We start from the raw sequence: 13,664 nt of genomic DNA, 5'->3' as shown, positions 1-13,664 counted from the left end.
GTCTGTGAATTCTGTGCTGTACCTCTCTGGAATTTTGCCTATAATCTTTCTCGTTTCGAGGCAATAAGTGGAGAAGTATTTCAAAGTTAACTTTTTCATAAAGACACTAATAGTTTTGAAGCAGTTCAATAAATCTTTGTCAACACTGATGTATTTTGTTAATTATAACTATGTACAGTAAGGAAATTACTATATCATTATAATTTATTTTCAGTCAAGTCTGGCCTGTTTCAAAACTTGCTAGATTCAGTTTTGACAGAACACAATTAGGAAACATGCTTGAGGAGGTTGGACTTCACTGACATTTTGAGAAATTGAGCCTTGTACTTGTTTGTCTGGTCTCTGATTGGCTGAAACTGTTGCTAGGCTCATTACTTTGTTCTTAGGCAAAGTTAGAAATTTGAATGTGACCTGTTTGAACTGCACCGTCTGCTGTTTTTTTCAGTTTCAGTCTCCTGATTCACTCTTGCTCTTTTGTGCTTTCCTATTGTATCCTAAGTTGGTCTAACAGATGCATTTTTAATTGACAATTAAAAGTTCCTCATTGGTTGCACTAGCATTAGTAACTTTTTACTTTTAATATTTTTACTTGACAACTTTTTTCTATCACAGAATAGCTTACTAAGCCTTTTGCTTAGTTTTTCAACATTTTTATCTTTGCAAGCAATGAACATTGACTTGATCAGTGTTAATCAAGAGAATTAAAATGGTTAATACTTTATCTGGAATGTGAAAGAAGTTGTTTTAAAAACAATTGGGGAAATAGTGAATAAATTGTTCAATTAATGGTAAAAGACTGAAACACATTGCACTAAAAGAATAGTAAATATAAACACAATTCAGAAGTCTTCATTTGCTCAAATGCTCCCTATGTAGAAGTAGGCTATCTTCCATGTATATTTCTTGGTAAATGTTTTTTCAGTGTCTTGTTGATTGACAGTAATCTCAGTTTTAATACTAATCTGAATACAAATGTCAAAGCCCTAAAACTTGCAAAAAGGCTTAGTTTTGATATTAGATATGAGACAGACCAATTCTCCGGAGACTTGTATAGTTAGTTACAGTTTCATCAAATCTTAAGTTTCTAGAAAATTGAAGTGGTCCTCTTTGAGACCAGTTAATGCAGATTTCAGCCACAGGCCAAAACTTCTAAGCAACATTAGCCCCTCCCTTCAAAGGGTGAAGGCTAATGAGTTCAGCACTAAGTTGAATTGAACAGAAAACCAATGATAACTAGCAGATTAAGTAGAATGTGCAAGATGCATCTGTTCTGCCAGACTTCACTTGGTGGAAAGGCCTTTGGGCTGGTGTGCAGAGTTTAAAAGTGAATGAAATAGGGCTTTGTTGTTGTAATGGGGAGGTCAGTTGTGGTGTTTTTGACCTATTGAGTTCAGGTTTTGGACAGTACCCAGAGCATGGGATGAGTGCTTTAATAGTCTGAATAATGTAAGTTAACTGCAGAGGTTATAGAACAGTGAAATCTAGTTTTGCACCCTCTGCATCACAAGGCTACAAAGAAACTTGTTTATTGCTTAAGTCCTGGCAATGTGCTTGGCACTGTACAGGAAATGTATGAAGACAGATCCTGCCTTGAGATGTTTTCAATCTGAGACACACATAGTTAAGATAAGACACAAAGACACACTAGGAGACCCAGAGAAGAGTGCAAGTTTGGAGGTAACTGGAACTTCTTAAATTTTCTGTACAGTTTTCCTACACTCCCAGTCTCCCCCACTCTAGTGCGGTGTTAGGGTGGAGAAGGCATTTAACTCGGGTTACAGTTAAAATATAGAAATTGAACTTAAAGGAACTGAAAATCTTTTGGGTTTCACACTCTGCTGCTCTCAGGCATAGAACTATGCCCTTGGAGTTGTCAAGTGTAAGAGAGTAGAAAGTCTACAAAACAGCTCACAAAGTCTGGAACTGCTGACTGGAGGGCACCTGAGGCTGTAAAGCCACTGTCCGCATTCAGTACGATTCCATTCCACTTGATTTAATTAATTTTTATGCACTTTAGTATGACTGCCTTCCAGACTAGCTTTTATCACAGGTGATTGATTCTCTTTTCTCTTCAGCAGGAGGGTTTTTTAAAGGTTTGTTTTTCTTTTAATGGCTGTGGGATCTGTATTATTGAGGACAAAGCTAAAGAAGTGTGCCTTGCACTTGGAATGAGAAGTGGTGATGTTTGAGGTGGTTCTTAGATCCTCTGGGAGTTTGTTCAACAGTCTAGGACCAGCCCCAGAGAAAGCTTGCTCTTGCACAGACTAGCTTTTCCCTTGTGGGTAGCATCATTGTGCTTCAGGAACAGAGTAGGAGGGGGTGGGAAATAGCTCAGTTAGGGTTACCATATTTAAAAAAAAAAGAGGACACTCCACGGGGCCCTGGCCCCGCCCCTTTCCCACCCCGGCTCCGCCCCTTCCCCGCCCCAACTCCGCCCATTCCCCAAAGTCTCCCCCCTAACTTCCCCTCCTCCCTCCCAGCCACGCGAAAAGGGCTGCCCTAGCGCTACCGGTTTCACGGTTTGCCGGCCAGCCTCCAGACCCTGCGCCCCCGGCCGGCGCTTCCCCAGCGCAGCTGGAGCCCGGGAGAGGACGCACCCAGCCGGGGGCGCAGGGTCTGGAGGCTGCCCGGCAAACCGTGAAGCCGGTAGCGCTCGGGCTTCGGGCAGCCCCCATGTCTCCGGACCCTGCGCCCCCGGCCGGACACCTCCCCTCCCGGGCTCCAGCTGCTGTGCTCCCTACCTTGACTCTTCGGCTCTGTTTAAGAGCCAAGCTGCCCGAGCGCTACCAGCTTCGGGCAGCCCCCATGCCTCTGGACCCTGTGCCCCCGGAGCCCGGGAGGGGAAGTGCCCGGCCGGTGGCTCAGTGTCCGTAAGCAAGGGGTCTGCCCGAAGCTGGTAGCGCTCGGGCAGCTCGGCTCTTAAACAGAGCTGAAGAATCAAGGTAGGGAGCACAGCAGCCGGAGCGCGGGAGGGGAAGTGCCCGACTGGCGGTATTTTTCCCGGACATGTTCGGCTTTTTGGCAATTCCCCCCGGACGGGGGTTTGATTACCAAAAAGCCGGACATGTCCGGGGAAAAGCCGGACGTATGGTAACCCTAGCTCAGTGGTTTGAGCATTGGCCTGCTAAACCCAGGGTTGTGAGTTCAATCCTTGAGGGGGTCATTTAGGGATTTGGGGCAAAAATCTGCCTGGGGATTGGTCCTGCTTTGAGCAAGGGGTTGGACTAGATGACCTCTGAGGTTCCTTCCAACCCTGACATTCTATGAATTGTCTGACGTTCAGAGCCAAGGTCTATCTTTTAGGTATCCTGGATCTAGACCATTGAATGCCTTGAAGACGAGGAGGACCGTGTATTTGGCAGAAGGAAGGGCTTCTGGGCTACGTTTCTCCAAATTGGGGTGGGTGTAAGCAGACGGCTCAAAAATTCGAAGAACAAATTTAAAAGCGAAAGCTAGGGTGGTACAGAGAATAGACAAAGAAGGGTTAAAATGTTTTTATCAAAAAATAATGGCAAGGAAACTTAGAATGAAAAATGGATTAATAGACTAAATAAAAACAAGAACAGGAGTACTTGTGGCACCTTAGAGACTAACAAATTTATTAGAGCATAAGCTTTCATGGGCTAAAACCCACTTCATCAGATGCATGCAGTGGAAAATACAGTAGGAAGATATATATACTCAGAGAACATGAAAAAATGGGTGTTGCCATACCAACTCTAATGAGACTAATCAATTAAGGATTAGTCTCATTAGAGTTGGTATGGCAACACCCATTTTTTCATGTTCTCTGAGTATATATATCTTCCTACTGTATTTTCCACTGCATGCATCTGATGAAGTGGGTTTTAGCCCATGAAAGCTTATGCTCTAATAAATTTGTTAGTCTCTAAGGTGCCACAAGTACTCCTGTTCTTCTTTTTGCGGATACAGACTAACACGGCTGCTACTCTGAAACCTAAATAAAAACAAGATGCACATGGGGGGAAGCTTTATAAACTTAACTTGATGGTAAGAAGAAAATATCTAGCAGAGCTCTAAATAAAAATTACAACATGAAAAAAAATTGTCCTCCTGCCTTTCCATTTTTGGGACCAGAGATATTTTTTTCAAGGATGTGCTAGAAATGTACTTAAACAAATTTGACCCCTTGCACTATTATGAGATCTTGGATACCTGTGTATTTTATATGAACAGTCACAATTTTGCAAGCTCTTTGGTGCAGAAGCCCATTTTTTATTGGGTTTTTACATAGCCTGGTGCAATGGATCCCTGATCCCCGAGGTCTCTAGGTGCTACTGTAATATAAATAGTCAAAATAACCCATTTGAAAGTGTGTGTTAGTTATTTGTAAAAGTCTACATGTATTTTTCCCTTTCTCTACCAGTGGCTACTAGCAGAGAAAATTATTTTGTTGATTATGAATTGGTTTATTAAACATTATTGACATGTCAGTGATTGCTGGGAATTGTAATGAGATGCCATTTTGGACAAACTTTGGTTAAGAGACTGTTACAACTTACAAGGCAATTTAATAGCCTACCTAAGATTAAGAGCCTCCAGAGGACAAAATAGAATGTGGGGTGGGGCATGAAGCCATCCACATAGAATTTTATTTTTTTCCCCTCTTGTTTCAGATCTGTCTTAATCTGTCATGTGTGGAAAGGTAATTTTTGTGTTCAGATAGGCCCATTCTAATGAATACAGAGCTTATAAGACTTTTAAATAAATAAATAAATAAATAAGAGACATGAATTTTGTTCTGTCCCTTCTCCTTCTGAATCCAAGATGGCTACTACTTTAAGTGTCATAAGATGCTGGATTTTTAGAAGACTGTATTTTGTCAGTTGTCATGCCTCTTGTTTTTATTTTAAAGTTGGAAGCCAGTTTTATGTGACTAAGCTTTAACTGTAAACTTTTCATAGGAAAGACTTGCGTTCTTTCACTTCATATAGCTACCATCTAGCTGTGGGTGCTACCATAATAATAAATATCTGTTCTAGTGACATGCAATTTTCATATAACTATATAGCTGTGAATGTAGCTTTCTGCAACAGTAGTCTAGTAATCTAGAGCTATCGTGTTGCAATCTCCATTTTTTTTTTTTTTTTAGTGATGGACACAAGCAAGCAGCCAAGAAGCAAGTTTTTTGGCATGCAACTCACTGTTTCTCTCCATCAACCTCTGGGGAAGGTAATAAAAAAAAATCTGGCAAGGAGTTCTTTCTTCATAATAACCCTCGTAAATGCATCTTTAATCCACCTACTTGCACTAGTCTTAGAAACCATAAATTCTTTTTTGTGTCCTTGCCAAAGCATAAATAAACTCCAGATCTCAACTCCTTACTCTATATAAATTAAACTTCAAAGTACTTTTAATGTCTAGTAATTCTTTTCCTTGATTGTGGAGGAGGTCTTTAAATTTGGATAAACTCGGTAAAATGATGCTTGGTGAAAAACTGAAATCTTGAGTAAAGGCAGGAATCACTGAAGAATGACTTTGACTTTCTTTGGTGGAATAATAAAAAGGGGGTGTTGTGTGACAAGGCAGTTAGTCCATTTGCCCTTTAAGGATGAAGATTTGTCTATAAAGAAAACAATGCTTAAGGGTAAATATAAAACTGAGATCTCAAATTCAAATTATGCTTTAAGAATGGACAGTAGGTGTAAGTTCTATCTATAGTGTAAAACCAAGTGTTGGTTACATTGTGGTTTAAATCCATCTACTCTGTGATGGAAACATTTTAAACAGTGTTCAGGGGCAGCTGTGTTGTAAATGCCTTCCCTGGACATCTTGGGTTATTTCAGACTAATAAGATCCTAAGGAAATGCATGAGTGGAAATCATCGTCAGAAACTATTATAGAGGCACCAGTTGCAACTCTGTGTAGTTAAGGTAGAGTCCCTTTTTGCATTTAAAACAGGTATTCAGTCTCTTGGTCATGTGTGGAAAAATATAGTGTATCCTCTCCAAACTTATAGCAATTACTCTTTGAGTACAAAATGAATGTTCTGAAAATTGACAAGTTAATCTACTAGGGTTAAAATTAATTTTAAAACTGAGCTCTTATAGTTTTAGCATCTGTCAATCTTTTTTGTTCCAAATTATCTTAATAGTGGAATAATACTCTTCTTTCCTTACAGTTACAATTATTTTGATATTGAGTTTATCTAATTGTTATGATTATGGGCAAAATAATTGAGAAAATAGTAACCACCAAGTTGCATTTTGGAACATCAGCCAACATCCTGGATTCCTCTAAATCAGGGTTCAGACGACACAGGGACAGCTCCAGTGGCACTATAAAAGATGACCACTTCATGGCCATGGACACACACAAGGTTTCCGTGGTAGTCATCAAAGTTACAGGACTAGCGCCAACTCTGTCTCTTTTCTGGTCTCTGAGTGCACCCCCTCAGGTGTTGGCTTTGTGCCTTTACCTGTCCCAAGGCAGAATTCTGTAGTTGTCCTGCTCTTAGACCAGGCCTTGGGCTGCAGTGCCCTGTGCTTACCCAGCAGATCCAACTGCATTGTGGAACCTATTGTTCTTCCTTCCAGAATCTGTGACCAGCGGGATATACAGTGATAAAGTAGCCTTCTGAAAACTGCAGCAGAAGCAGAGAGAATTCTTATTCCCTGTCCTCTGGAACGCCTTGAGCCTAAGGTCTTGTCAACATTACACAGTTTTGTCGACAAGTCAGTTTTCATCACCAAAACTAAGCACTACAAACCCAGGACATTCAGAGTTAAGGTTACATTTAACAGAAAATCCATACATGTTTTAAGTATGAAAATGCATAGATTCACAAGTTTTAAGGCCAGACTGGATCATTAGATCATGTCATCTGAACTTCTGTGTAATTTGACCCAGTTACTTCTGTATTGTATCTTCCAGAAAGGCATCCAGTCTTTATTTGAACATATCTAAGAAAAGGAGAATCCACCACTTCTGTTGGTAATTTGTTCCAATGCTTAATAACCCTCAGTATTTGTTACATTAAACTGGCAACAATAAATTAGAGCAACTGCTAAAACATTTGTTTACCTTTAGCTAACCACATGAGAGAAAGCAAAGAGAGAAAACTTAATTAAGAACATTCGATTCTATATTTAATGTGGTAGAGCAAGTCAGAGTACTCAGTTACCACTTAATTCTGCAATCACGTTGGCACAGCAAGTCGCATGTAAGTCACATGACTTAACACTCAGCTCTGCAAGCAGCAAGGTCGTTAGGCAATGTCTACACTACAGAGTTAAGGCAACTTAAGTTATGTGGATGATCATATGCCGCTTTAATTACATTGGTTGTGCACATCCATACAAGACTCCTTATGTCAGCGGAGCACGTCCACAGTCAGTGCTCTTGCACTGACAGAGAGAGTGATGTATTGTATCCCACTGTGCAACTTGCCACACTGCCACTGGGAGCTCTGGGAACAGATCACAGTGCTCACTGTCCAATGAGGCAATTCTTTCCATCCCATCATTCCATGGGTTTCTGACTTCATTTTGCGCTGTCTTTCAACAGCTCTTGTTAACTGTACGCCTGTCATCTCTGCCGGAAAGCATGGATCCTGAACTGCTGACCAGTCTGGGGATGAGTGTTATGAACACAATGCGGCTGGTCCTGCAGTATTTCATGACCTGTGAATCAGAAAATGAACCAGTGGTGCTTACCCATCTGTGTTCATCTGAAAGAAATAATTCATGGTTGCTGCTGGCATTCATGGACCAGCTGCACACAGTGGACTGTTGATACTGGGCTCAGGAAACAAACACTGAGTGGTGAGATTGCATCATGATGCACGTGTGGGATGACTAACGGTGGCTGCAGAACTTTTGGATGTGTAAATCCACCTTTCTGGACCTGTATGCGAAGCTTGCCCCAACACTGCGATGCAAGGACACCAGACAGAGCTGCCCTCACTGTGGAAAAAGCTAATTTTGATTGCTGTGTGGAAGCTGGCGACTCCAGACTGCTACTGGTCAGTCATGAAACAGTTTGGGGTTGGAAAATCCACCGTGGGCGCTGCCATGGTGCAAGGGTGCAGGGCCATTAAGCGCCTCGTGCTATGAAGGACTGTGACTCTCGGTAATGTGCAGGAAATACTTGATAGGGAATTCCATTGCCTCAAAGCTAACTGTGGTGAGGCAATAGATGGAATGCATAACCCAATTTTGGCCCCAGACCATCTTGCATCAGAGAACATCAACTAAAAGGGCTACTTCTCCATAGTCTTGCAGGCACTGGTGGATCACTGGGGCCACTTCACTGAAATCAATTAGGGGTGGTCAGGGAAGATGCATGGTGCACACTGGACTGTATAGAGAGCTGCATGCTGGAACTTTTTTTCCAGACCAGAAGATTCTAATGGGGGATGCATAAATGCCCATAGTGATCCTGGGAGATCCCTACTCTTTGCTCCTGTGGCTCATGAAGCCTTACACCAGGAACCTAGACAGCAGCAAGGAGCACTTCAACAACAGGCTCAGCAGGTGTCGAATGACCATTAAATGTGCCTTTGGCCAGTTAAAAGGTTGCTGGTGCTGCCTTTTTGGCAGGTTAGACCTCAATGAGGAAAATATTCCAATGGTCGTAGCAGCCTGCTGTGCCCTGGATAACATTTGCAAAGCGAAGAGGGAAAAGTTTCCCCAAGGTAGAGCATTGGGATAGATCTGGCTGCTGATTTTGAGCAGCCAGATACCAGGGCAATTAGAGGGGCACAGCAGGGAGGCTATTCAAATTAGGGAGGCTTTAAAGGAGCATTTTGACAATTATTCCCAGTAATGCATCTCTGTGATGCATTCGGCCATGCAATGTTTTCTTGCTACCTTGAATAACCCTTGTAGTGCTTACTTCCTGAGCGTTAATTGTACTGAGCAAATATTCCTGCCTATAATCACTGTGTTTGAATGTTAGCACCAACTAACGTGTATAACACAAATAAAGACTCATTTTATTTCAAAGACTAAAGTTCAATAACAGGACAAAACACAAACATTTTTGTCAAATGGGACATGGTAATGAGGAACAGTCTCAATTATGGCTCTCTCAGCTGTGTGTAACTCCAGCTTTCATTGTGAAACCAATCCCTAGGACAGAGTGCACAGGGTACTGCAAGGGACTGGGAACATGCGAGGAATGTGGTGGGGGGAGTTTGGGGAGGGCATGGAACCAAGTTCTGTATTGGCTGCAGGGAGAGTCATGCATGGATGTGCTCAGACTGCAGCTTGGTGAGGCACCTGAGCATCTCTGTCTGGTCCTCCAGCAGCTTTCTCATCCGCTCTTGCCCCTCCTTTCCAGGCTATCCAGCCTGAGACTTTCATTGTTTCCCTCCTTGCTCTGGTTTCACTATGTGCTGTATCTGTTGACTGCAACTCTTCGTGAAACATATCCTCTTTACTCCTTCTGGTTCTCCATCTTACCTGACAGAGGCGCTCCGCTGGTGTGGGGGAGTGGATCTTCAAGGGCACATCTGCAGAAGCCAAAGAAACAATGAACAGACAGTATTGTGAATTCGCTCACAGTTGTGAATCACAAAATCACACCTCTTTCTCACTGTCCCTTTGCTAGCACACAGCTTGGTGAGAGTCTGAAATATGGTGAGTTTGGCGGGGGTGAGGGAAGGGAAGGGGGAATGGGACAAGAGGGGACAAAGGGTCTGGGTGGTTTGCAAAGAGGGGCACTACACATGCCTAGGGACAGTATTCTGAATATGGGCACCCTTTTCCAAAAGCTAAGGTAATCAAAGCCAATACAGGCGAGTCTCATCTTACACGCATTTAACATGTGTGAATTCAGCTTTGTGCGGTCGGCAAAAACAAAAAAGAGAAAAAGAATAATTTAAATACTGTACCTGTAGTGCGGGCGATTCCGCCTGCCATTACACTCAATGTAATTTTCACTATACGCGATTTTCGCTTTACACGCTGACAGCAGAACGTAACCCCAGTGTAAGATGAGACTTGCCTGTATCTTACTCCTGGGGGTAACCCAAGATACAAGGGTGCACCTCCTACATGCGTGCAGCTTCAGACCAGGTCCATATGTTGCTCGCCTGTGTGCTGCTCTGGTCCCTGCAGAAATAAATGCCGGGTGGCATGGCAAAGTTTCCTACAGTGGGGGAAGAAACAAGGCAGCTCTGCCAAGGAACCTGCGGCAGAGGATTGCAGAATACCCCCAGGAAAGTTTCCTAGAGATCACTATGCAGGATTCCCAGAACATCCCAGTGTACATTAACAAACTTTTCCACCAGGTCCCCACTACATAGCTGCGTAGGCTCATTTGTTAATTTCTGTCACTTATCCCTCTTCTACCATATAACAAGGCACACAAGTAGGGCCCTACGAAATTCACGGCCATGAAAAATGTGTCATGGACCGTGAAATCTGATCTCCCATGTGAAATATGGTCTTCTGTGCTTTTACCGTAACTATCCAGATTTCATGGGGGAGACCAGCATTTCTCAGATTGGGGGGGCCTGACCCAAAAGAGTTGCGGGGGTGGGGTGGGGGTCACAAGGTTATTGGGGAGGGTGGGGGTGCTGTACTGTCACCCTTACTTCTGCACTGGCTTCTGAGCTGGGCGGTCGGAGAGTAGCGGTTGTTGGCCAGCTGCCCAGCTCTGAAGGCAGCACTACGCCAGCAGCAGTGCAGAAGTAAGGGTAGCAGTACCACAACACCCCCTACAATAACCTTGAGACCTCCCCCCCCCCCCCCCCCGCACAATTCCTTTTTGGGTCAGGACCCCTACAATTATAACACTGAAATTTAAGATTAAAATAGCTGAAATCATGAAATTTACGATTTTTAAAATCCTATGACTCTGAAATTGACCAAAATGGACTGTGAATTTGGTAGGGTCTGATACATGAGAGCTCAGTCTCCGAACACTGTTTTGGGGTAATTATAACATACCTGTACTGTTTTTACCCTTAAATTAATGATATGTATTCTCAACCTCAAACTTCATTTTAATGTAGTTTGTCTTGGAGTAATTAAGAGAGAGGTTCCAATAGAAGGACACTGGACATTATTGCTGAATGTATTTAGAGCAGACACATGGACCCTTAGGGTAGTGGGATTTAAACCTTTGTGCACTCTCCTGAAAGAAACCTGGGAAAAGTAGGTAAAACCCATCAAAACCAAAAAGTTAAGACTAGATTTTTATGATGTATTCAAATATTTTAAGCTTTGGGAAGTATATTTGCTGAAGTGTTTAAAATAAGTTGGAGACTGGTAAGCAGCCAAGATCTCCCAGGTTCACTGAGGATGCTCCTAAAGTTAATTGTAGCATTGTTCCCACCATTGATGTAGCACCAGTGTGTGGCTGGCCTGGACTAGCACTCTGATGTCTACCTCTGTCATTTAACCATGCTTTATAGGGGGAAAATGACACCTTGAACTCCATCTAGAAACTATTAAGCAGCCAATGTAGAGCAAAGAACTCTCAACCTGCAGCTGAGAAACTTTTTGTTCAGTAACAGGACTACATTCTTCATCCATTTAAATTTTTGGGCTCAAGGTGTAGTCCCACTTGAAGTCTTGAGATAATAACAAAGGCATGAATTGTGGTAGCAAGGTCCACATCTGAAAGAAATGGTTGCAATTTCCTAGTCAGACACAGATAGAACATGCAACCCTGGATGTTGCTGTGATATGATAATCTAAATCTGCAAGGAATAATGGTTACTGCACATTCTGTGCACCTCACTACTAGAATATTGTCCCTGATGTTGATCCTATCTTTTCCTTTGTTTGTTTTTATAAATGTAACTCTAATATATCGCCTTAGACCAACATACATAATTCTGCTATCCCTTGGTGTTAACACTCTTCAAATACTTGTGATTATCAGTGTTTTTCAACTTTCAGCCAAGCGGTACATTTTAGTTAATATTCTTTATTCTTGTACTGACTTAAAACAAAATTCACACATTATAAGCCTTTGACTATATATTTATATTGTTTCCGCTTAGGAGGAAAAAATTCGAACTATACTTTTTGTACGCAATTACTTATTCCTGGTTTGTTATTAAAGCCTGAAAGCATATTCTAATATTGTTTAAAAACAGTTACTACTCCAAGTAGATTCAGCACTGATCTCATTTGCATGCCAAACAAAATTACTGTATGCCAAAGTAAAATGTTAGTCTGTCTGGACACTCAAAATTGAGAACTGGATAGGCTTAAAAGGATACTTTAAAGGTATCTTGGGTCCAAATTAAGGTATTGTGGGTTTAACTATTACTACAATAAAATGTTTAAAATCTATCATTAGAGCTTGAAAAATTTATCAATCTCTACTAACCTTGGACTAGGTTTGCTATCTAGGGTGAAAAGTACATTTGCCACCAATCCACCCATAAACCACACCCCTTTTGTACTGCACTGAACTGTGACATGTCAATCCACTTTCTGTTTAACAAACTTAAACATTTGTGACACCAGGCTTGATCCTGACAGTGACTGAGTGCTCTGGCCCCAATATGGCAAAGTATTTATATATGTGCTAAAGCAATGGGACTACTCACATGCTTTGCTGGAGCTGGGACAGAGTGCACAGCACCTTGCAGGGTCATGCCCTTACTATGACTTTCTTGCTTTTGTTTTATCTTCTTTCCCCTCCTCCTACTCTCATAGATCATGGTGTGTGTTTTCATATGTTGCTGTCAATGTCTGTTGCCTGATCTTGACAATTGTCATGTTAAAAACAAAACTAAAAAATTCAGTTTTTGCTTTTTCTAATTCAGTATTTATTTGAAAGTCCATTGTTTTATTGTTTCCCCCAGGTCTTTATAATTTTATACTATTTTACCTCATATGAATATTAAAATCTTAACCACTCGTGCCTCATTATGACCATGATTTTTGAATCTCTTTAATGGGCTAAAAGATACTAGTAACTACAGGTTACTAAAACTTCCTATATTTTGTTAGTTTTTCTGCACTTTGTGAAACCACAAGGAAAACTGAAATAGCAAGGATCCAGTTTACATTTGCACCTCTGAGAGATAAAAAGATCAGTTTTTTCTAAAGAAGTGTGAAAGCAATGTGGCTAGATTTTGCCCTTAGTCATACACCACAGTATAGTTTCAATTCTGTAGATGAGAAACGGAACAGTTTTGCCACTGAGTGTAATATAGTGACTTGATACTGTCTAGAAAGTGTTTATAACCAAAACTGATTTTTATCCATTATTTTAGCCATCAGTGTTCTAAAAGTAGAGCATTATGACATGCTACAATAACATCTGTTATGCCCAAAGAGCACACTTGTTTGAAATTTTTAAAGTAAACTTTAATTTTTCATTCTGTTTCTGTGTAGGCAGTTTGCATTATCCCTCTGTTTCTTAACAGCAATATTTGGGTTTATTTATACTACAATTAGCACACTTATTTAGTACCCTTTTTAAACCTTAAAATTGGCTAGTATGACTTTTTGGGTGAAGAGGGGTGTGTTTAAGTACTTTGGAGTCTGTAAGTTTAGTGCGGTACCCCGAGGGTGTAGTTGGCTGGACAGCAGGTTCCAACTCTCTGAGGGGGTTGCCAGATAGGTCTGTACCCTGAAAGTGTGCCTAAGGACCCAGAGATTGGGGCAGTGGCTAGGCTCTATTCAGACTCCAGGACCTTGAAACACCATGGGGATCCAGAATGGCAGAGGCTT

At 41.7% G+C, this 13,664-nt stretch overlaps 2 protein-coding genes across 7 annotated transcripts in view; one reads left to right on the top strand and one right to left on the bottom strand.

The window, feature by feature from the left end:
• SESN1 (sestrin 1) overlaps positions 1-13,664 on the top strand; it is a 117,200-nt gene that overhangs the window by 76,216 nt on the left and 27,320 nt on the right. Inside the window, exon 1 of one of the 6 annotated variants that reach the window (XM_042857676.2) lies at positions 5,114-5,193. The exons of the other annotated variants lie outside the window; for them this stretch is intronic. Within the exon in view, the coding sequence (XP_042713610.1) occupies positions 5,116-5,193 (78 nt within the window). The 5' untranslated portion in view covers positions 5,114-5,115. Of the gene's footprint in view, positions 1-5,113; positions 5,194-13,664 lie in introns of those variants that run through there. 6 annotated transcript variants of the gene reach the window in all.
• ARMC2 (armadillo repeat containing 2) overlaps positions 5,243-13,664 on the bottom strand; it is a 157,971-nt gene continuing 149,549 nt past the window's right edge. The window contains exon 18 of the mRNA XM_065590190.1: positions 5,243-9,475. Coding sequence (XP_065446262.1) covers positions 9,219-9,475 — 257 coding nt within the window. The 3' untranslated portion in view covers positions 5,243-9,218. The remainder of the gene's footprint in view (positions 9,476-13,664) is intronic.

The sequence above is a fragment of the Chrysemys picta genome, chromosome 3 (assembly GCF_011386835.1).
Source record: "Chrysemys picta bellii isolate R12L10 chromosome 3, ASM1138683v2, whole genome shotgun sequence".
NCBI lineage: Eukaryota > Metazoa > Chordata > Testudines > Emydidae > Chrysemys > Chrysemys picta.
Note: the sequence above shows the minus strand (reverse complement) of the source record. Positions and strands in the feature narration are given on the sequence as shown.